The 22,391-nt window shown below is 40.4% G+C and overlaps 1 protein-coding gene and 3 non-coding genes across 4 annotated transcripts in view; 2 read left to right on the top strand and 2 right to left on the bottom strand.

Moving 5' to 3' along the window:
• pard3aa (par-3 family cell polarity regulator alpha, a) overlaps positions 1 to 16,941 on the bottom strand; it is a 365,970-nt gene extending 349,029 nt beyond the window's left edge. The window contains exon 1 of the mRNA XM_069698055.1: positions 16,589 to 16,941. Within this exon, the coding sequence (XP_069554156.1) occupies positions 16,589 to 16,708 (120 nt within the window). The 5' untranslated portion in view covers positions 16,709 to 16,941. The remainder of the gene's footprint in view (positions 1 to 16,588) is intronic.
• Positions 16,942 to 20,576: 3,635 nt separating this feature from the next.
• Positions 20,577 to 20,648, top strand: trnaw-cca (transfer RNA tryptophan (anticodon CCA)). Its single transcript has one exon. It is a non-coding gene; the product is annotated as a tRNA-Trp (tRNA).
• Positions 20,649 to 21,208: 560 nt separating this feature from the next.
• On the bottom strand, positions 21,209 to 21,280 carry trnaw-cca (transfer RNA tryptophan (anticodon CCA)). The gene has a single exon. It is a non-coding gene; the product is annotated as a tRNA-Trp (tRNA).
• A 444-nt stretch (positions 21,281 to 21,724) lies between these two features.
• On the top strand, positions 21,725 to 21,796 carry trnaw-cca (transfer RNA tryptophan (anticodon CCA)). The gene has a single exon. It is a non-coding gene; the product is annotated as a tRNA-Trp (tRNA).
• The last annotated feature ends 595 nt before the right edge of the window (positions 21,797 to 22,391 follow it).

Genomic DNA, 22,391 nt, shown 5'->3' with positions numbered 1-22,391 from the left:
ACACACACACACACACACACACACACACACACACACACACACACACACACACACACACACTTACTCAACCCAGGGCACATTAACAAATGCAAAACTAAAAACAAGCATTAATCCTTAAAGAAGTTGTGGTGTCTGACTGACATAAACCACTCAGAGGTCTGGTTCTGTGAGAGGTACACCAGCCAGCCAACTCTGAGGTGTAATGTGATCTAAGACATCTAACACCGACTGCCAGCCAGCCTCCACCTGGGCTACTACGCTCACTTTCTTCAGTAGGAAGACAATGGAAAAATAAAAGCAGTGAAACCTCCAGTAAAATTAACATTTGACTCACGAGAATGCCCCACATTTTTTATTTCTGTATTTCAATGGTAAATTACTGACTTTTCAAGACTGACTTTAGTACCCAGTAGACTTAAACCACGATCCCTATTGTGCAAATTCACAAAACAAGGATGCACCAAAAAAAACAATACTTTGCCCTAATGGACATTTTTAGCATAAAGAAACACACAAAAATATTTTTTCCAGATGGTGTACAGAGAATTAAAAATTTCAACCTAATGCCGTACACGTCTTTCCATTCCCTTACTGAAAGGCGACAACGTCAGCAGCCATCATTTCTGGTCAATGTCTTTTTGGCAGGCATTTTTTTGGAGATGTGAGGATGAGTTTGCAGACAGAAGATGCTATTTGCAGGCTGTCTCCTTCCCTCAGGCATTACTGATCTGTAATCATAGGGTGTGAGATGGTTTGTCTGTCCGTGGCAACTGAGCATCCTCACAGCATCAGAAAACAGACAAGCAGAAACCCATCTGTTATCAATGTACTTTGTGTTACCACAGAAGTTACAGAAAAACACAACCATCATTCCTCAAGCCATCTCAAAGTGTCTTTCAGGGTTTTTTTGGAGGGGAAATCATGCTTAGTAAGCTGACTTTGACTACTTAATGTTGATATAGTGATATAAGATTATGAGTCAATGTGTTGCAGAGCCCTCGTTGATTTTCCCAAATAAACTTGACAGACAGCACTACATTTTCACTGGACAATTGGTCCATGTTATACCCACAGTGTAACGTGAGCACACAGAAAGGTCAAGACAAACGCACCAGTGCTCTGTGACTGACCCTGATTTCACTTTTAAATGGCTCCCGTGTCTTTCAGCTGCACTTCCTTCTGTACCGAATGACCCCATTTCATGCTCCAAGCAAAGACTAATCATCCCCGCAACATGTTGTATGACCAGAAAAAATGTCTGGGCAGGAAATTACTCTGAACAGATAAATCCGCAACTTTACATATTCATCAGTGAAACTGGTCCAGCCAAATCTCGATGTTGGCCATCAAAACCAGATGAGCTGAATTTACGAGTCATTTGCAGAATCACAGTGTCTGAGTAGAAAATGAAAAAGTGTATAATGATAATCAGTCTACCCCTGAAAGTACAGCTTAGTGCTTTGGGATCATCTTGTTGGTGCATCTTTTTACAGTAAACTCCAACCTGCTATCTTCCACACAGCAGCTGAACACTTACACCTTTGTGTCTATGTTACTAATTACACTGATGGCTGGAATAATAACAACAATATTTTTTTTATGATAAATAACAATTAAGATAATTGGATTGTTTGAATGAATTTTCCCCAGGGATGAAGAAGCAGAGTTATCTGATGCTTGTACTGTTATCAACTTTCTTCGTGCTAAGATAAGAGAGCATAAACCCAACAGGCAACAACATCATCAGTCAGAACACGTCAAATCACGATTACCTGTTAAACCACCAATGCAGACTGCAGTCTGATATTAACCTTTGTAAGCAGAGCTATCCATGCAGCAAACAAATACCATTCATTTGTGTTTGATGTATTTTTCTCGAGGTATCAATAAGACAAACAACAACCCATTCATCATCCTCCTGCTCCTCTGGGCACGTTGATTCAAATCAAAGGCATCTCAGTCAGCATAACAAAAAGACTGAGTCATTCCTGAATCATTTTTCTCATGAAGAACTTGGTCGCCTTGGGCTGAAATCACATAATTGTTGAAGAGCAATAAAAGACTAGTTCACTTACTCCAAAGGACACACACAAAGAAGCCACAACCAAGGTCATAGAGCTTCTGTTTTATAGCAATAAAAACAGCTCGAGTAGCAGCAGAGTCCAAAGTGAACATTTAACATCAATCGAAAACAGTGAAACAGGCTGCTTCTGGGGTTTATTTCAGTGATTATTTATCTTAAAGGTCATTCATTGGAGTTAAGCCACACTGAACCAATGATTTTCACAAAAGAAACTCTTAAATCAGGGAGCTGCAAAAAGACAAGAGTGAATTCCCAACTAGGGCTGGCCTAACTTTTAGTTTAAAGATTTGAAGCTCCAGTGCATAAAACCTGCCAAAACCTTTTTCCTGAACTTCATAAAAAGAGAGAAATCAACTTTACCATTGTGGAAAACTTTCCCTATCCCTCAGTTCAGAAGGCAACTCTTGATTCAAAATGAATGAATCCAAATGACTGTAATATCCCACAGTCCCGCCAGCGACTAAACCCTTCTAACATCAAGGATTTATTTTTTTCTCCTGTAGCCCTGAGCATGCCAAGTCCATTTCACAGCCATGTCTGGATGTTTGAGAGCATATCTTGGTGGGCAGAGGCTTGGAAAAACTGACACAAACAGATTCATATGAAATGTCTGTCATCGCAATGTGGGAGCCATAACACAAAAGATATTTCATGAAGAATTTCTAAAAGGAATAATGTGAAAGTACACACATTTTCATAGCAACAATAATTCACAGGTGTCAATTCAGTGTCCTTTCATGATTATGGGTTATCAAAACCGACAAAACACGTGATTCACTTCTTTTCAGCTCAGAGGTTTCTGTAAATTAATCAGGCTAAACTGCATTAAGGGAACTGCTGAATCAACAGCATGAAAAATTAAGCTCTGGCTGATAATGAATACTGAATGAATAATGAATACTGAAAAGTCCTGAAGCCAAACCCAGTTTAAAATTAAAATCAGGGTCGGAAGACATATTGGAATGACATATTTCACTTCCTTATATAGGTTTCTCAGTCTCAACACATAGATGGCTTTAATATGAAGTACCTCAAGTCATTGTTATGGTCAGATCACAAATATAATTACATTAAGCACTGATATCAAATTACAACGTCACACAGTTGCTGATCAGGTTTAGCATCCGTCAAGCTTATCCACTAATCCCAGATCAAAATGTAGGTTAAACAGTGATGATAAAAGCTTGGTCCAGCTCCTGACCATACACAAGCATGTTTATTTACTTTATCTACTGAAAGAGAAGACTTTGTTCATAGTGCTCGAGGGTTGAAAGACCCAGAATGCATTAGTGGGATCAAAAGCCTGACAGACAAAGCCGCAGGACCACTTTGATGCTGTGTATGAATCTTTCTCTCAATCTCATGGCTCAGTCAAGTTAGTCCAAGTCTTCCAAACAAATTGCAAAACTCTATAAGAATTAATGAGCAAAAAAGTTTCATTCTAATTCTGTTGTCACACACACAGTGTACAGAAAAACTCGATTGAAACAACAGCCCTGCTTCAGTATTACTCAGCAAGAAGTACTTAGGCAGCATCTTAGCAGATGACACACTTATGTTCACTGAGGCTACACAAACTTACCAATTCTCCTTTTACTGCTTTGTACCCCTCACATAATTACACACTTTTCAAACCTTTGTATAAGTCTATTCAGTAGCACTGCGTATAGCAGACAGCTAATTTAGAAACTGTGCAGAAACTAAACTGTTAAACTAAACAGAAAATAAAATGGATGTTTATTTGAAGGAAAGACTGTGAGCAGAGACTTACTGTTTCATATCTTAATAACTCATTCAAAGAGTACAAAGACAAACAGGTTAAGTCCATGCAAACCACTCTCCTTGAATGAGCCACCATCACTGCCATGTCGTAGGCGGCCGAGCACTTACCATCTAAAGCGATAATGTGCATCACATGCAGAAGAAGGTCTGTTTATAATTGAAATAGTCACTGTCTAATGCTGCCCTCCAGATGGGGTCGTGTTTACTGCGTTATGTATATCACATACGTTAGGTATATTACATGTGTTATGTATATGACGTGTTATGTACATGACATGTGTTATGTATGACGTGCTATGGATATGACAACCACCTCGCCTTGGTGTTCCCAACCTCTGAATTTTCTGAAAGCTCAGACTTCACGAGTTGTGACATATTTCCTGCTTTTTTTTAGAAAAGGCTGGCTCTATAGAAGTTCACTTTTCAGCGGATGGTGGCAAAATGTAATCTAAGTATATTGTAATTTTAGTTGTATGGATCTTTTCTTTATAATCTAATAAAACGCCTGGGAAAAAAATTGCAATGTCTTCGTCTTCACAACTTCCCATGTCGTATTCACAAGCTCACCGCTCCCATTTGGAGACAGCAAAAGTCCTCATTGGTCGAAACACGCAAATGCAGAAACTATGAATTTGCCTTAAAACGGCTTTGTCACCACAGAAACCACAGAGGTTTTCGGAAGGCAAATTACAGCGAGCCCTTGTGACCTGTTCTCTTGAGGAAGGGAAAGGATTCATGTCGGGAAAGATGACACCAGTGATAAAAAAAAAAAAAAAAAAAAAAAAAGGTCAAAGAACAACAAAAGGAAAGCTAGTTGAAGAGAAAAAAATTGTCAATGGAACCTCCTGCAGCAGAAATGAACCCTAACCTGAATGAAATGGCTTAAGCGTTAACACTAAAATCAATTGTGTGTAGAGTTACACCACTGTTCATAGTAACAAACACAAAAGATTCAACACCAAACAGAACAACTGTAAGTTTAAAGCAGCATTTAGCATCTTTAGCTCATCAGTAGCTAGCCTAGCAGCTAACTTTAACCGTATTTTGTTTCAAAAAGTATAAAAGAGCAAGAAAGCACTAAATGCGTCACTGTCCCGACACTATAAACCACATAACACTGCACTGTAACAAGAAAGGCTATTTGCAGAACAACTCCATATGTGAAATGATGTGAAAGTAACTTCTACTAGATATGAATCAGGCGTCCCCTCTGACAGACATTCAGAGGTATTGTTCCTAATTTTCTGACCAACACGTTAAGCTTGTGCTCCAATAACCAAGTGCTCTGTAACAGCAATCATGGCCCCGGAAATACGCTGTTGACAAAACAGTGGATCACACCCAAGAGGGCCTGCCATGGTCTGCATGTCGAAACACCACAAACCACATAGTTGGCCTTTGCTACAACTTGCTCGTAGTTGGAACCAGCTTGAGGCAGGAATTGTCATCACACGGAGACGTGGAAGGAGAAAAACAAGAGAGACGACTTGAAGCACTTTAGAAGGCTACTGTGCACAAAACAAACAGAATTTGAGTTGGTCTCAGCCAAGTCATAGTTTTGACCAAGTCCTCAGATTAACTCTTGCTAATAGCCCATATGGAAAAATAACGATTTTATGGATATGTACGACTAATGTGCATGGTTCTCCGCATCATAGCTGCTGTCAATGGGAACCACTCAACTTTCTAGACTCTGTGGTCAGTTTTAACTTTATTCCATCAGCCAGTGAAGCCAGTCAGTCAAACCAACCATATGAACCGTCAGGCATTGTCCTACAGCTGTGAAACTAGAGGAGAACATTTCTCAGCAGGCCAGCTCTGGTGCTTCCTTCTGCCAAAGACACATTATTACCCTCCTTCTTTTCATATTTTTCAAACCATTCCAGTTCACCAGCCTACAAAGCTATGTTTCCTCGGCTTCGCCTGCTGAAGTTTCAGTCAACCAAAGCGATTATTTCTGCCACCAGAGCAGCTCTGCTTCTAAGAAATGATTATATAACCAGAACTGGAATCTATAAAAGCTGAGAAAGCTTCACCTCTTTACAGAGCCAGATTTAGGAGCATCTCTTGACTAAAAAAAGTAGAGCCACAGCAGTCTATACCATTACTGAATGGAAAAGTCATGTCTGTGTATTTTAAAAGCAGAAAAAAAAGAGACCTCCGTGTTAAGACGTGCACAGTGCAAACAGTGGAAGCTGTCAAAACAGCCTTTAAGAATGCACTGGGGAGTTTGGAAGTGTTTTTCCATCTTAGCAAACGTAACATGGCCTGAAATACATGTAATTCTACGGTGTATCACCTCATCAAATTTTACATTTACAATAATGCTAATATATGATATACAGTCCATCTTTCAACCCAATAGCAGCTGAACAATGTGGTAATCTTATCTTTCATATTTTAGGTCTATGCAGGATACTTTAACTATCCAGAAAAAGTTAGATTTAGATTTTCGAAACTTTGTACCAACCAGCAACAATCTGGCATCCACTTGCTTGCGTATTAAGCCAGGCGTAAAAGCAACAAGGACCCTTCGAAAGACTCTTTTCCACTGATTGTACAGGCTCAGCTAGACTCGACTCTACACGCTTTTATTTGTTTTTTCATTGTCTATGGATGGTATTTGGTACCTGGGACCTGATACTATTATTGGTATCCCCTCTATCAAGGTTACAAGTGAGCTGAGCCAATACTAAAAGGTGATGTGAAAACACTGCCGACCAAGTTTCCACAGTGTGATGGCCAATCTCTCTCTTTAGAGGCGCACACTTGTGGAAGTGTTTGTCCTTCCATCACTGGACGCATATTGTCTTACAGGTTGATCAATGTTTCTCCAGATTCTGAAGTTCTGCACCCACTGACTGTTTAATGAAGCCAGTCTGGTGTCAAACTCTGTTCCCCTACCGATTTGTGTTTCGTCAGGCCCCGCCCGCCTGAAAACGACAAAGTTCTAAGGAGAGCCATGAAGCCCAAACTTAACTTTAATAGCAATTATTTTGTTGTTGATTTTGAAAATGACATTACAGCAGTTTCACATTTCTATAGTAATGACGCTGTCTTGAGGAGGTGCTACCTGCAGTGGAAAACAAAATCCAGAAAAGTACCTGATACCAATAAATTAGTAGAGTTGAGCGGCATCATCACTGTGGCTTAATGAAGGGGTCACACTGCAGATAATGGCTTCACTTATACCATAAACTACGGGAGGGTTTATTATACAAAATGTTTGCTACTTATTTTGCCATGTTTCACTGCTGTGGTGAAGCTCATTAATCTCCAAACATGGCTTTCCAGCTCCCAGTCAGTTCAACACAATTGCATAAAGGGAGCTTAATGGTTAGCTAACCCATTATGTTCTGGTGATTAATCTGTGATAACAAATGGAAACGTGTGAGGTGAACTAAGATGGAGTGAGAGGGGTTAAACGAGACATGATGACAACAGGCCCAATCAGAGTGAGTGTGAGAATGCAGATTTGAAAGGCAACGTGTGAACAGCAGCAAGAAGATCTTGTGGTGCAATGGTAGTGTGCCTGACTCCAGATCAGAAGGTTGCATGTTCAAACCACGTCAGTGTCAAAGTTTTGTCATTTGGTGGTTGGAAATTACCAAAGTTCTTGACAGATAAAGAAAACTAACTAAAGATTGCTGGATGGAGACAATTGTCCAGTCGAACACAATTAAACACATCATAAATTCTGTGGGAACAGCCTCACCTCATCTTAAAGTTAAACCATCAAAAGACTAAATAATTATGATGAATTGAAATATTCAAATGTTTCACATGGCTCACATTATTCTGTCAGTTAATCACATTATCTGTGGAAAGCATCAATCTCCACCGATCCTCCAATCAGGGTTTCCCTTTCGTTTGCCAGGATGGATACATCTGGTGTAAATCTGCCAAATAACACTAAAGAGCCTTTTCCAACAGATACAAAACAATTTATTATGGCTAAACAAAGAGTTATTGGTGACATCTGCTGCCACATGTTAGAGTCACAACAACAGTCATTCACCATCTTGAATAAACATCAGAACCTTTCAGAGAATCTCATTTCAATTCATCTTGTCTAAAATACATGAAGCTGTGAAGAGCAGCTTTTCAACTCAAACGTACGCTTAAGTTATGTGGGATCATGTGCAGTGCAGTGGTTCTATTGTCCTGCCTCTAACGGTTCTGGCTAATGATTAGCTGGATTATCTAAACCAGCAGGTTAAGATAACAAAAAGCGAGTCCCCAATATCGCAAGGCTGTAGCTGGGATAGGAAAGTACAAGGAATCTGGTATAAAGAGCTCATGTTTGATATGTCAGCTCAGTCACACTATGGTGTGTCTAAATAAAGCCACGTTATCTAATTGAAGAACACACAAAAACACGTTTAGAGATAAAACACACCAAGTAATGCTCAATCTGCTTCTTGTCACATAAATGGATATATGTAGCCAGAACAACAGTCACATAGCATGGCATGGTTATGGCACACTGAGACCCTGGCAATTTCCATTATGGCATGTAGCCTGCCTGCATTGCTGTCTATAGCAGCTCCTGCTAGATTTGTGTGTAACCCTCAAACTACAGGCTTTTCAATTCAGAGTCCAGAGTTGCTGATGTTTTGCTCTCTGCAATCTTTGCATGCATGCGCCCTCCCTACCATCTGCGAACCATATATCAGCACCTGTGTGTACACCTAAAATACTCTGAAGTCATCTTAGCTTGACCCAGAGGAGAAGCACTGTTTGGTTTAGATAAGGTTCCCTGAGCGTGGTGTCATTGTCCTTGATGCCATTCACGTGAGCCGGGAAGCTCAGCCAGACGGTCGTTTAATCAGTCAGCCAGACGGGTTTTACAGAAGTCTCAGATTCTACTCGACATTGACCCATATACCAAACTCCAATCAGCAAATGTTGGCCAAAGTCTGTAGCGCCTGCAGTGATGTCACTTATTTTAACAGTGGTAGTTTTTGTTGTATCAGCTGTGTAATCCAGGACGCTAGAGTTCCCATGAAGCAACCACCAGGTTTAAGTGCTTACTTTCAGGGCATTAACATAGTTAATCTTTAGGACCCGTTTGAATTGGACTCATGGACAACTTTAATACAATAATATTAATTTATTGGTAACACATTCCTCTTCAGTCTATGACAATGACTATGAAGTTTCAGGCCAACAGATATTAGCAAACATTAAATATCTGAAGTACCAATGCTTTATCAGTCCTGTATTGCACCCATAAATTGTATATAGAGATGGAAAGATGTCTGGGTCTGAAAAGTGAAGCCAATGCAGAAGTGTTTTAAAGTGCAATACCACTGGGAGCTGGCTCCAAAATAAGCTCTGGCTCCGTTGACTCCCATTCAAAAAGAATAAACTTCTCTCATTAAATAAAAAGTTAATCATTTTTTATTATCAATTTGGTGTCATTTACTAAATTAACAACCTCTGATTGGTGTTCTGGTGGTACTTCTAAAAGGAATCCCATCATTAATTAGATATTATACTTCAAAGAGAGGCATGTTTGGGGCACGCCTGGTTTGATTGACATGCAATCAGGTTTCCATTATTGCTGGACGGGCACAATGTCCTCAGGTTCTTAGTCTGATTCACCTCTCGTTCCACCCCAGCTCGTCAAAATATGGTAATTTTCTGGCTCCAAATAAACAAGATGGGTTCAGCCAAAATGCCAGACTTGAGGTTTAAAAGCAGTCTGCAAACCAAATGGTGACGTCACCATGGGTTGCCACTTGGATTCAGCCAGTATGCCTTCTTTCTTATTTTGAGGTTGCTACCAAGTCCACTGACTGACGTTGACAGTCACAAATATGTCAGTACTTGGCCATAAAAAACGTGTTTTTTTTTTAATCTGTATATGTTAAGGATTAATGTGACATTTCACCGTTCTCTAATTGTAGAAAAAGTGCCACCAGCTCTCCACTATTGAGTGTGAGTGGATTTTTTTGTTTGCTGCTTTCAAACGTTCCTAAAACTGCAATGTCACCACGTTAACCTCATACTGTTGCAGTTGTGTCATTTCCATTTTGTATATGTTTACGCAGACCACCAAAATAACCAAAAATGTGACAGCACGGCAAATTATGGGCTGCAATGTGCATGTTTCTATATTGACTAGAGCTTAATCACATTGAAGTCTTTTCTTTAAGGTGTCCGAAAGTCTTCCGAATTTTCATCACCAAACTGTTTGACTACATACAGCTATAAACATGTTGTTACCAGGCAGCCTCCATTTAAAATTACAGGGTTTACTGCATGTTCTATTATTAGAATTTGCATACAGCACCTCAATGTATGCATTGAGTGATTTCACAAATCATGTTAGTTTTAACAAAAAGAAGACCTTGAAAAGATTCATAAAAACCACTGTCTTAGATCTCAGTAGACAATGAAGCAGTGCATTTCAGGCCAGGGGTGCAGAATATCTTTTCTGGATGCTTGGGCGAACTTCAACTCGTGACTTTCTGGAGCAGCGGGTGTGGGATGTTTTACTCAAAGACTGGCAGGCAACAATTCCCCTGGAAGGAGTCTGCACGAAAGCTGGGACGCAGCTCGCTCGGCTGGAAGACAACACTGTGTCGACCAGCTGGGAAGAAAAAAGAAAAGAGACAGAAATAAAGAGACAAGAGGAGAGGAAATGCAAAGGATTAGAAACAAAACAAAAGTGAGAGGAGAAGATATCAAAAGGACGAGAGGTTAGTGAGTCCACTCTTTTCTTCTTCTTCGCTGGCTTTGTTCCCTGCTGTGGAGGGAATTAAGAACTGCCACTTAGTTGAACCATAGAGCCACTCGTACTCAGTTTCCATCAATCACTTTGCATTCCATCATCCAACACGGCCATCTCTACTCAGCTCATATGACACACACCCATTCACCACACACACACACACACACACACACACACACACACACACACACACACACACACACACACACACACACACACACACACACACACACACACACACACACACAAACTCCAACTGTCTTCTGTAATCCTGTTCACACACTGCAGCATCTCTCTATTACATAACCACTGAGTGGTGAGCTAATGAGCACTGACAACCCTTTCAAAAGGCTCTTCCCACTTTCTCAGGACGGCGTATTTCTGCACAGCTGCACCAGCACCGCCTCCTTACCTGAGAATAGATGAGGATCAAAGACCTCAGCTGAACTTTCACTGAAGCCTCACAATTCCCAGAACAGACAAGTGTGTTTGATGGCAGATTGAATCTGCTACACAATGTGTTGTTTAAAACATTTTTTCTACGGATGAAAAAAGGGTCTATGTTGCCTTTTTTTTATGGTTCTCACTGTCAAAATGAAAAAAATATATATATATTACTTACAGCTGTTTCGTAGCATTAATCCTATACAGGAATGACTCCTCAGGTAGACTCTGCTGCCCTGAGTAAAGCCCAAGGACAAGACACGCAGGTCTACCGTAAAGAGAGATTTGTAATCAGGTACAAGAAGTCTAAGAAACTCTTTAAAGCAATTCCACCAAAATTCAGATTGAACATGTTAAATGTGACCTTTAAAGATGTAATCAAACCTTCGATTTTTCTTTTAGGACTCATAAATATAAAAACAATCAATTCATGAACTAATGAGACAGTTGGAGACCTTTTTCTTTGCTACAAACTATGAAAATATAGATACCTGTAGCCTAAATATGAATCTTCATCCAGCAGCCAATCAGCTCCAAGCACACCTCTAAAGCTATCAATTTACATGATTTAATTGTCATAAGTATAAAAACGACCATCTGTGCTCGTTGGTCCACCCCTGCTGAGCTAATTGGCTGCTAGCTTCACACTTGTCAGACAGACATGAGAGTGGGCAATTGGTTCCTTTTTTTGTCTAATTTTGTGTTTATTGTTATTTCCTATTCTTTGCTGGTGCATACAGACTAAGTTAATACAGTTTGCTGTGTTTTAGTTGGTCCTAACAAGTTCACATATAGTCCCTTCGGCTTAGGGATATCTTTATATCTTTAGCGTAGCAGAGGGCCGAAACGCTTCTGGGACACTTCTGGTGCGTCCGGTGAAACATCAAGCAAATAGTACGGCAGCGACCAGCTCCAACGGCCGGGTCGGAACCGGAAACGTGACGCAGGCGGATCTGGTGAAAATAGCCATTGTGCAGTTTCTTTTGACTGCCGTTTTCTTCTTCTAGCTCGACTCTCAGTCATTCCTGTTTTCCTTGTGTGCCGAGTCGCTCTGAAAACACAGGAATTAAGCTTGACAAATAGTATGTTGTTGAAAGTAGAAAGGCTATAGTTTGGAGCCGAGTCATTGGGACAAAAACAGAAGTGCCTCAAAAGACATGTGGAGGACTGTTATTTAGAATCGACACGGTAATCAAGACCGTCAGCAGCTCACAACGTTAAAACAGAGACTCCTGTATCTCTGCACTAAGTAATGACATCGATTTCAGCGTATCAGTGGGTTTCTACAGTTAATGCACAGTACCACTTAAGACTATGAACCTTTTATTATTGTGATGACTGTTTTGCATCTTTGTGGGCTATAAAATCTATGGCTCATGGAATTAAGACTTTCATTCAGACATCCAGGAGCCAGGGGACACATGCTCATCATATGCTGCTCACAAACAGTACTGTATAATAAAATACAGAATAATACTGTATAGATATATGCAACTTTGTTTTTCTTCACGTTTCCCCAGAGGGATATTCCCAATGTGTGTATTTCAACAACTTGACCATGTTGTGTCTTGTCTCCCAGTCAGCATTTGTGGAATTTTGGGAGGAAAAAAGAGCAGTTATGTGCTGTATGACTTGAGCCTACATTTAGGTTGAGCAACTGTGGGAAAGTAGAGGACAAATAGAATCTAAAAAGGGAGCTCCTCAAAGATTTAGAGGCACAAATTATGGATCCTTTGACTGAATGTTTGAGTGTATCTTTTGTTTTATGTGCCTGACGGTGGACCAGATGTGGGTGAAACCAGAATGCCAGAGGATGAGATAAGGTCTGAACCTCCCAGCCACGTCCACCTGATGTTTTGTATGCCAACAGGAAAGCCCCAAAAATAACATCTTGTCGTTGTTCCTGCCTAAATGACTTAAAATCTGGTGAATGTACAGTTATTATTAAATTGGCTAAGTGCTAAAAACAACAGCTTTAAGAACAAAAAAAAAAAAGGCAGGATGAGATAATTGAGAGACCCTTGAGCATTAATCCTTCATGACTGTGCATACTGGAGACCAGATTGACTCTGAAGTTGATGGTGCTTGAGTGGGAGACACACTTTCTGCTCCCACTGAAACTCTAACAAGGTCCTCAAGAGTCCCCAGAGAAAATGTGGTCCACTGGTGTAGCATGTGAAGCTGTCTGATTGGGCTCAGCAACACAGCCTCAAATACAAAGAGGAGAATAAATCTGTTTTCATGTATTCCTCATATAACAAGAAACTAAGAGCAAAGATAGAAAAATCACAGCACTAATGGAGAAAACTGAATACGACATGTGAAAAATATCTTTGCAATCCAAGATGGTTTATGTATAATAAAGAGGTAGATGAGGAAATTAGTGTCGGGCAGACGACAGCTGGAGGCAAGACAAGGACAAACGTAGAAAAGAGGCAGATGTGTAGTAATAGTAGGTTGATGTTACTCTCTGGGTAATCAGATTTCAGCACATGGGTCCATGTAGCTTTGATAATGTGAAATGGCACTAAGCATAACTGACCAATTAAAGTGATTGCTGCTGCTCAGGATCACTACATGTCTGTCAATCCAACGACACAATATTATGTAGGTGTGAGGTTTCTGTTTGCGCAGGCGTGAAAAGTGAGGTGCCTTTAGTTTTGGCATCAAAACCATGTGGTCAGTTTTAGGAAAAGATCATGGTTTGGGTTATATGTGACACATTTGGTTATAGCCTGGTATTACCAGACTCAAATCCACTGCATGAATATATGGGTCCACGTATGCTTGGTTGAGAATTGCTGCCAGTTGTTGCCTCCAATTGGGAGTAGACCTCGGGTTCATTTTGAAACTACTGGAGCAGCCTTTGACCACCATACTCAAACCAGCAAAAACTCTACCATCACTGCAACTACATTTAGAAAAAAAAATGCTTGACTTCATCATCATGGGAGCTAACCACTAACTAGTTGCTGAATAGTCCACCCTTCAGATTGGCTGTGCCGACTTTAATCACAGCAAAGAAAACTGAGGCTGTGAGCAATAGTCTGGTGAAGACATGCTAATTTGTTTGGGTTTGGTCTGGGTTGAAATAAGTCATTTTTACATGTACGGTTAAGTATGCCATATAGGTTACTTTATGTACACTATGTAAGTTAAATACATTACATTTTGTAAGTAACTTAGTTAAGGAATATCCATAGTGACCTTTTTTTTTTCCTCACTGACTTCAACAGCAATCATACATGTGTGTACTTGTCACACCAAAGCGAGGCTAAACGTGACACTGACACAGTATCGTCTAGTCGGCTGAAAGGAGTATTTCACGTGTAGAATGATACCAGGAAGCTAAATGACAACAATATATGTTTGTTTGGTTTTTTTTCCCACGGTGCAGACAAATGAACCAGCCGACATGTGTCACTGTGACCTAAGGGAGCATGTCAGGCTAAAAAGACCTTTGGATCCTAACTAGTATTTTTTTTTTCCCCAAATGTTAGATATGTACCTGTTCTAGCATACAGCTAGATCCCATACAAATATGTTCTGATATTTACTTACTTAACTGAATTACTCTTTTCATATTTCCCTGAGATTTGTATTTGCAGTATGAGACATAAGATTTGTGGCAGACACCTCTTCGGTTCTTGGTTCTTCATGCTCAAATTGGATCACCCAATGAAGTGGGTAAAAACATAAAGGGCCAACAATCAGATTTAAGCACTCAAATAAATAGTATCTGCCTGCGATGAGTTGTAATATTGTGTCAAATCTTTTATCATACTTGAGATTCTTGTCACATTGTTAATGCAGCTACTAAAAAAAACAACTGTTGCACCTGCTGCAGTGTTATACGAATTTAAGTAACTTATGCGTGATTCCATCCCCCTGTGGTCCAGATCCTTTGTCTGGCACACGGTACAGTAGTTTGCGATGGCCCAAAGCCAAGCGTTCTCCAGAGGGGAAGCACACTTCTACATTTACAGTACAGCAGCATGGATCAATGGACCAGTCGCCTCCATTCTGCTGAAGTAAGGAAAAGCATCAAGCACTGGTAAACAGAGGAGAGAGGGTGTGTGTGTGTGTGTGTGTGTGTGTGTGTGTGTGTGTGTGTGTGTGTGTGTGTGTGTGTGTGTGTGTGTGTGTGTGTGTGTGTGTGTGTGTGTGTGTGTGTGTGTGTGTGGGACTGCTGGTGTGTGTCTGGTGTGTGTCTAAGGAGGAAGTGGTCTTCAAGAATGAGCGTTAATGTTGACCTACTTCATCATTGTTTGCCTTCCGTGGCAAAATCTACGACTGAACTACAAGAGTGGATATTCCTCTTTTACGGTAATTTGTTACCATGGAGATGAAGTAAAGCACTGCATGTCTGGGATTTCACTGAGTGGATTCTGGGCTATCAAACCCAGCGCTGCCCCCACTCTGGATCTGTCTGAAACCTGTCTAAAGGTTAATGAAATTTCCTCCATCCAAAAACCCAAAACTGAAACAGTGAGTAGAAACAACCCTGGCAAATTCAGCACAGCTTCATGAAGATATTCCAATCCTGCAGCAACGTGACTCCAATGGTTAATAGCAGTCACTGGCACAGGGAAGAAAGTGCTGTCCCTAACCATGGCAACAGTACCAAACTTTAATTCATTAATTTGCCATTTAATTGGCTTTAAAGCTGCAGCAACTAGAAACCCACACAGGGAAAAACAATCAGAGTTTTCATTCACATTTGCCACTATGTTATATTCCGTCATATAACATGTGAAACTTGGATGAACTTAAAACCTTTTTGCTGAGCATGTAAATGGAAAAGGCATCATTTGATGGAGAAATGTTCAGTTGGCTTGATTTCCCATTAATGTTGTAAACGAGTTGTAATATAAAGACATGAATGCACACACGGATTAAGAGTGTATTATTATATTAATAAGGGGAATTTAAAGTAAAGTGAACATGACTTTGAACTATAATTCTCCTGGGACTCCCTGTGTAATATGCAATTCATTAAGAGGCCAGATTATTGTATTGCCTGGTTACACAAGTGTTTCTCACCATAACTGCAGTTAAGGCACACCTACACAAACCCTTTGATTTCTGTGGACTCTATTCTGCCTTTATAGGAACATGTTCACTGTTTCTTGAACTTTTTCATGGACAACCGATCAAAAGGTTGCTTCACAACTTTGTGGATAAGCCGAAAAGCATCTTCTTTGAAATAATAGCCTTGTGAAAAGTTTGGCTTATTGCCCCTCTCGCCCTCCACCAAGGGCCCTTGGGGGTCTCCACTGACTCCCATTCTTGGGGCAGCCGCGGGCTCTCTACCCTTTTCCCCGTGGAAAGCGCCATGTTGAGGCTCCGGTGTTGACACGGGCGCGCTTGCTCCGCGCACTCCGAGCGAAACGTTGCAAAATCACACTGTGGCAAGGGTGTGTGTGTGTGTGTGTGTGTGTGTGTGTGTGTGTGTGTGTGTGTGTGTGTGTGTGTGTGTGTGTGTGTGTGTGTGTGTGTGTGTGTGTGTGTGTGTGTGTGTGTGTAAGGGGGAGTCTTACCTTTGCAATCGCCTTTTTATACCTCATGGCCGCTTGTTCGATAAGGCTGTGGACTGTAATATTCCCATCTCCACAGGGAACGACCACCCGGGTCCTCCCGAAGCACACCGTCACTTTCATTTCTCCTCCGCCGCGTTAATTCCAAAGAGGAAAAAGCCGCGTGAAAACAACGATAAACATCCCAGGCGCGTGAAGAGGAAAAAGCCCCCAAATCCCGGCTGTGGTCCCGAGTGGATCTGTCTTTGTGTCCCTGCGTCCTCGGAGGAGTAGAGAGAAGCCCAGCATAAGATCCAGCGGCGGGGCTGGGTGGCGTCTTCCCTGTGCCGTGTTGACTCACTTTAGAGAAACTTCCCAACAAAACGCCTCAGCAGCGAGAGCGCACAACTGGACAGCTGACAACCGACACCGCGAGGGCGCCCACATGTTGGAGCAGGCACTAAGAATGTTTCCAACACCGAGTGGCTCGATGCGGGTTGAGGAGCTGATCCATTAAAAAAATGTTTTTACGTTTCTTTGCTTTGTCGTCATTAAAAGTTGCGCAAACACTTGGGTTTGCGGGTTTATTTCAGTGGAGATTGAGGGTGTAATGGGAAACTTTGTCAAATGAAACGTTTCTGAGAAGATCTTTTTTCAGCCTGTTGTCAAGGTGAATGCTGGTCATTAAAGCACATTGTATTTTTCTATATGGTCAGTGGCTATAATCCGGGTTTCAGAGGTGACCGGGGTGCCCAATGAAGCCAGTTAATCCCACTTTGTTTAAGGCCTTTATGGTTTTAGGATTGAATTTAGTCATTTCACTCACTAGAAATTCACACGAATACAAACTGATACTGCACATTCACTATTAAAGACAGATCCAAACAGTTTCCCATAATTCCTCTGGTTTATATCACATTAAGATCCCCCAATTTGGGAGTTTTGGTTAGGTAAGTCTGGTCTATGTGGACTTCTTAGATATGTGAAATGGTAATGACTCTCTGTATGATTCAACACATGAAACATTCTGCATGAACAGATGTTGAATTTCACTTTGAATAAATGAGACAGGCTGAATGAGCTGAACTCTCCCTGACTGAGAAGGTTCAGATGTTGGTGCTGAGAACACACCGAAGTCTGATCTGCATTTGACTGAGCTGCATATTTGGCTGATTGCAAAGCATATGTTAAAGTGATGTATATGTATAAATTATTGACCTGCAGTGCAGTATGAGAAGTGAGCCGGAGGCTCTATAGAAAGTCTGACCCATTTCACTGCTGAAAGCTGCAACCTTTCTGAGCCTCAGTTGCTCCCTGCAGCTCTTACTCTTTATGATCTAATGTAGTTAAAATGAATGAACATGAAGAGTGCAAGATGGATGATCCCTTTTCTAGACTGTATGGTGCATGGTGGGAGTGGTCTTTAAGGTTCAAACACTGGTCCAATATTTGGCTTTAATACTGTCAGTTCTGCTTTTTTCTTGTTTTCTGACCGTATAAGTGTTCCTTTACTTCTAGATTCATTCATCAACGGCCTGACTTCTGGGTTCTTATATGTAATACCTGAAATGTATCTGTCCTGACCTTGTGGAGCAGTGGCACTTCGTCTGACTCCAGAAAGCTCAAACCGTGGGCGTCTATTAATGCTTTGACTTATGCTGAAGTTCATAAATATTGCAGGATGAATGTGAGGAGCCAAACCTGTTCTGAACTGTTTCAACTCTTTAGTACTTTAACAAGTGCAGCTCTAACACCCACTTTCACACTACTAATACTCCATCTAGTGGTAACTTGGAGAAAAAGCTCCCAAATGAGAAAACTGAGGAGAGTTTGGTGAGTTTATGGAATCGCTGTGTGCTCCATGTGTGTATCAACAATGGAAATCACCTACAAACATGGATACAAATTAAAAAATGTGTCACATTATAATCTCTTTCAACAGTTTTTCGGACGAGCAAGACAGTGATGATAATGAAGAGAGCTGGACTTGTGTGTCAGTCCAGACATGGTTTGAACCCTTAAATAATTTGGCAGTCCTCAGTCTTATTCTTATTGTTGATCATTACTTCGAGGCATCTACACTCGACATTTTATAACTTGAAACAATACAATGTGTTACACAGTTTTTATGGGGAGGCAGAGAGAGAATATGCTTTTGTGTGGTACATGATAGCAATTACATGTGAAACCAAGAGGAAAGTCTAGTGTTATTTTTCTCTGCTGCTGGTTCACATAAGTATCTGTACTTAAAAATAAAAGCACCACACAGTGGGGGACGTGTTTGACTGAAAGAGTGACAAAAAGCAAAAATGTTACTTCTCAGTTCGGTAATGTGTATCCTGACACCTGATTTCTGCTCCAGCTTGGCTGATCTATCAGCTTTCTATCAACTAAAGAAATCTTTCAAATGGCATTAATGTTCAGTGGTGGAGAGGAGGGAGGTGAATAAACAGAAAGGCCATGATGGACAATATGCTTTACTGTTCACGGCTGTCACTTTCCCGAGAGCCTTCAGTACCATTTAACAGCCAAGTATTGCCATGACATTCATGACAAGTGTGAAATTCTGACCACAACTGTCAGTCTTAATAAAGTAAGTGTGTCAAGAAACAATTTTAATCTGAGCAGCAAAACATTGATGTTTAATATGATTTATGCAGCTGCCAAATCACTGTGTAGTTGATAAATACTTTTGTTTTGCAGTACATGGAAGAGTTTTTAAGATAATTAGGTCACTATTACATGCTACTCTTTCCTTTCATTAAAGTTCTGTCTTCTCTGTCCCGTAGTTTCAGCATTTGCTGTAACATGCTTTATTGTTCAGAGATGTCAGTTTCCTAGTAGACAGATTATCTCTTTCATATGACCTTGTGGTGCAACAGTAGGGTGTCTGACTCCAGATCAGAAGGTTGTGTGTTCAAATCACATCAGGGTTAGAGATCTTCTCAGTTTCTTCAGATAATGCCACTATATCTTAAATTCCCTTTGGATTGTCCAATTACAACATGTGATGAAGATCCATCCAGCATTTGATTGACATTCATGTACATGATGAGTGTGAACTTCTGACCACAACTGTCTGTCAGAAAAGTAAAGTAAAGTTAAAGGAGTCCAGAAAAAGTTTTCCTGATAATCAACATGATTTATGCAGCTGCCATTTCACTGTGTATTTGATAGATACTTTTGTATTGCAGTACATGGAAGAGTGTTTACGGTAATGATGTCACTATTACATGTTACAATTTCATGTCATTAACTTTGTTAACCTGTTAAAAGAGGGTTTTTCCTTCCCATTGTCCATCATATGAGAGTTGTTGAATTGTTATTTGTTTTCTATATGGTATGAAGAGTAAATACACAACTAGAAACATGTTTTCCCTCCGTGATCTTTTCCAGGGACTTCTGAGATGGAGTCAGTGGAAGAAACTTAACAAAACTGCCCTTAAGATTCTGAACTCCCTTTTAACAGGAATAAACCTCAGACAGATCCAGGCTCAGAGGAACCATCTGCCTCGACTTTTTGAGGTGAGCAGAGAGAAAACAATGAACACTGAGCAGGTTTATGGGGCAGAAACAAAAGATCAGAAATATGAAGCTGTAATACCTGCAGAAAAAAAACTTAAACTACAGGAGAGAAGACACAAAGTTAATGACATGAAATAGTGACATATAATAGTGACCTAGTTATCTTTAAAACTCTTTAATTTACTGCAATAAAAAAAATAAGCTGCATAAATTATATTAAATATCAATGTTTTGCTGCTAAGAGTCAGTAGTCCTTGACACCCTCACTTTTCTAAGCTTTCAATTCATCATGTACATAAATGTCAATCAGATGGCTGCATGGATCATTGTCAAATGTTGTGGTTGGACAATACAGGTATAGTGATATTATTTAGAGAAAATGAGAAGTTCTTCGACGCTGACGTGATTTGAACGTGCAACCTTCTGAGCTGGAGAATTACTGTTCACAGCTGTCACTTTCCCAGTAGAAAGATCTTCTATTTCATATGACCTTGTGGTGCAACGGTAGTGCGTCTGACTCCAGATCAGAAGGTTGCGTGTTTAAATCACGTCAAGGTCAAAGACTCTCAATTTGTTTAAATAATGCCACTATATCTAAAATTCCCTTTGGATTGTCCAATCACAACATGTGACGAAGATCCATCCAACAATCTGATTGACATTCATGTACATGATGAGTGTGAACTTCTCACCACAACTTTCAGTCTTACAAAACTGAGGATATTCAGAAAAGTTTTTTTCTGAGCAGCAAAACATTGATGTGTAATATGATTTATGCAGCTGACACATTAATGTGAATTCAGTAAATACTTTTGTATTGCAGTAAATTGAAGAATTTTTAGGGTGAGTAATAATAAAGAAAACCATCTCTTTCTAATTTCCCCAAACAGTCATTGAGGCAGATGGCAGCTCTGCCTCGATGACGACCTTTTTTTTTTTTTGCATCCTCAAAAGAAATGGTTCTGGACACCCTCAGCTTTCAAAGTGACAGCTGTGGACAGAAGTTCACACTCAAATAGAACATGAATATCCATCAGTTGGCTGGATGGATCCTTGTCACATGTTGTTGTTGGACAACCCAGATATAGTGACATTATTTAAAGAAACTGATAATTCCTTTGACCTTGACGTGATTTGAACACACAACCTTCTGATCTGGAGTCAGACGCGCTACCATTGCGCCACAAGGTCATATAAAATGGAAGTTCTATCCACAGGGAAGTAAGAGGTATAAGTGGTGAGACATATTGTCCATCATGGCTCATCTTTTTATTCACTCCCCTCCTCTCCACCACCGAACATTAATGCCATTTGTGTGTGTTATAGAAGATGTGAATGGACTGTGTTATACTGTAGGACCTGCTCCTACGCAGTCATACAGTTATTTAATATTTAATCTCGGCTGCATATTTACAAGTGAAAATGTAGTCAAGAGGTCAGTCCTCCGCCTGATGTCTGTTAAAGCTCAGCTGATGGTTTTGTTTCCAGATAAGTTAACCAAAGAAATCTTATAAATGAAATCAATGTTCAGTGGTGGAGAGGAGGGAAGTGAATAAACAGAAAGGCCTTGATGGACAATATGCGTTACTGTTCACAGCTGTCACTTTCCCAGGAGACAGATCTTTTATTTTATATGACCTTGTGGCGCAATGGTAGCGCGTCTGACTCCAGATCAGAAGGTTGCGTGTTCAAATCACGTCAAGGTCAAAGGACTTCTCCATTTCTTCAAAGTATCTTCAAAAAATATAACAATATTTTGATTGTCCAACCACAAGATGCAGTAGATGGAAGATATTTTAAGATAATGAGGTCTCAACTGATGAGCATCTTGTATATAAATGTTATCATTGTTCCATTTTTTTCATATTTCTCCTCATTATTGCACCTAGAAAACATTAAATCTCTTTATCCACATTTCCAGACTTGTCCTGTGTGGAGAGACGAGCAGCAGCACAGAGGGGACACAGTAAACATGTATCTCTGTCTCTGTGTGTTTCTGTGTGTGTGTGTGTGTGTGTGTGTGTGTGTGTGTGTGTGTGTGTGTGTGTGTGTGTGTGTGTGTGTGTGTGTGTGTGTGTGTGTGTGTGTGTGTGTGTGTGTGTGTGTGTGTGTGTGTGTGTGTGTGTTACCTTCATGGCAGACGACCTGCTCCAACATGGTCCCAGGAGAGGAGGTCAGTCCTGACATCCCTCTGTCAGGACTGACTTACCTAACCAGCAGAGAATTCAACACTTACATAGTTACTCACTCATACTCAGGTATTTTACTGCATCCTTTCACCACAGCGTTGTCACAACATTCC

Source organism: Brachyistius frenatus, unplaced genomic scaffold (genome assembly GCF_029030835.1).
Source record: "Brachyistius frenatus isolate BFR_SWC_R1_liver_20210118 unplaced genomic scaffold, ASM2903083v1 Contig_25, whole genome shotgun sequence".
NCBI lineage: Eukaryota > Metazoa > Chordata > Actinopteri > Embiotocidae > Brachyistius > Brachyistius frenatus.
This window is presented reverse-complemented; position numbering and strand designations above follow the sequence as displayed.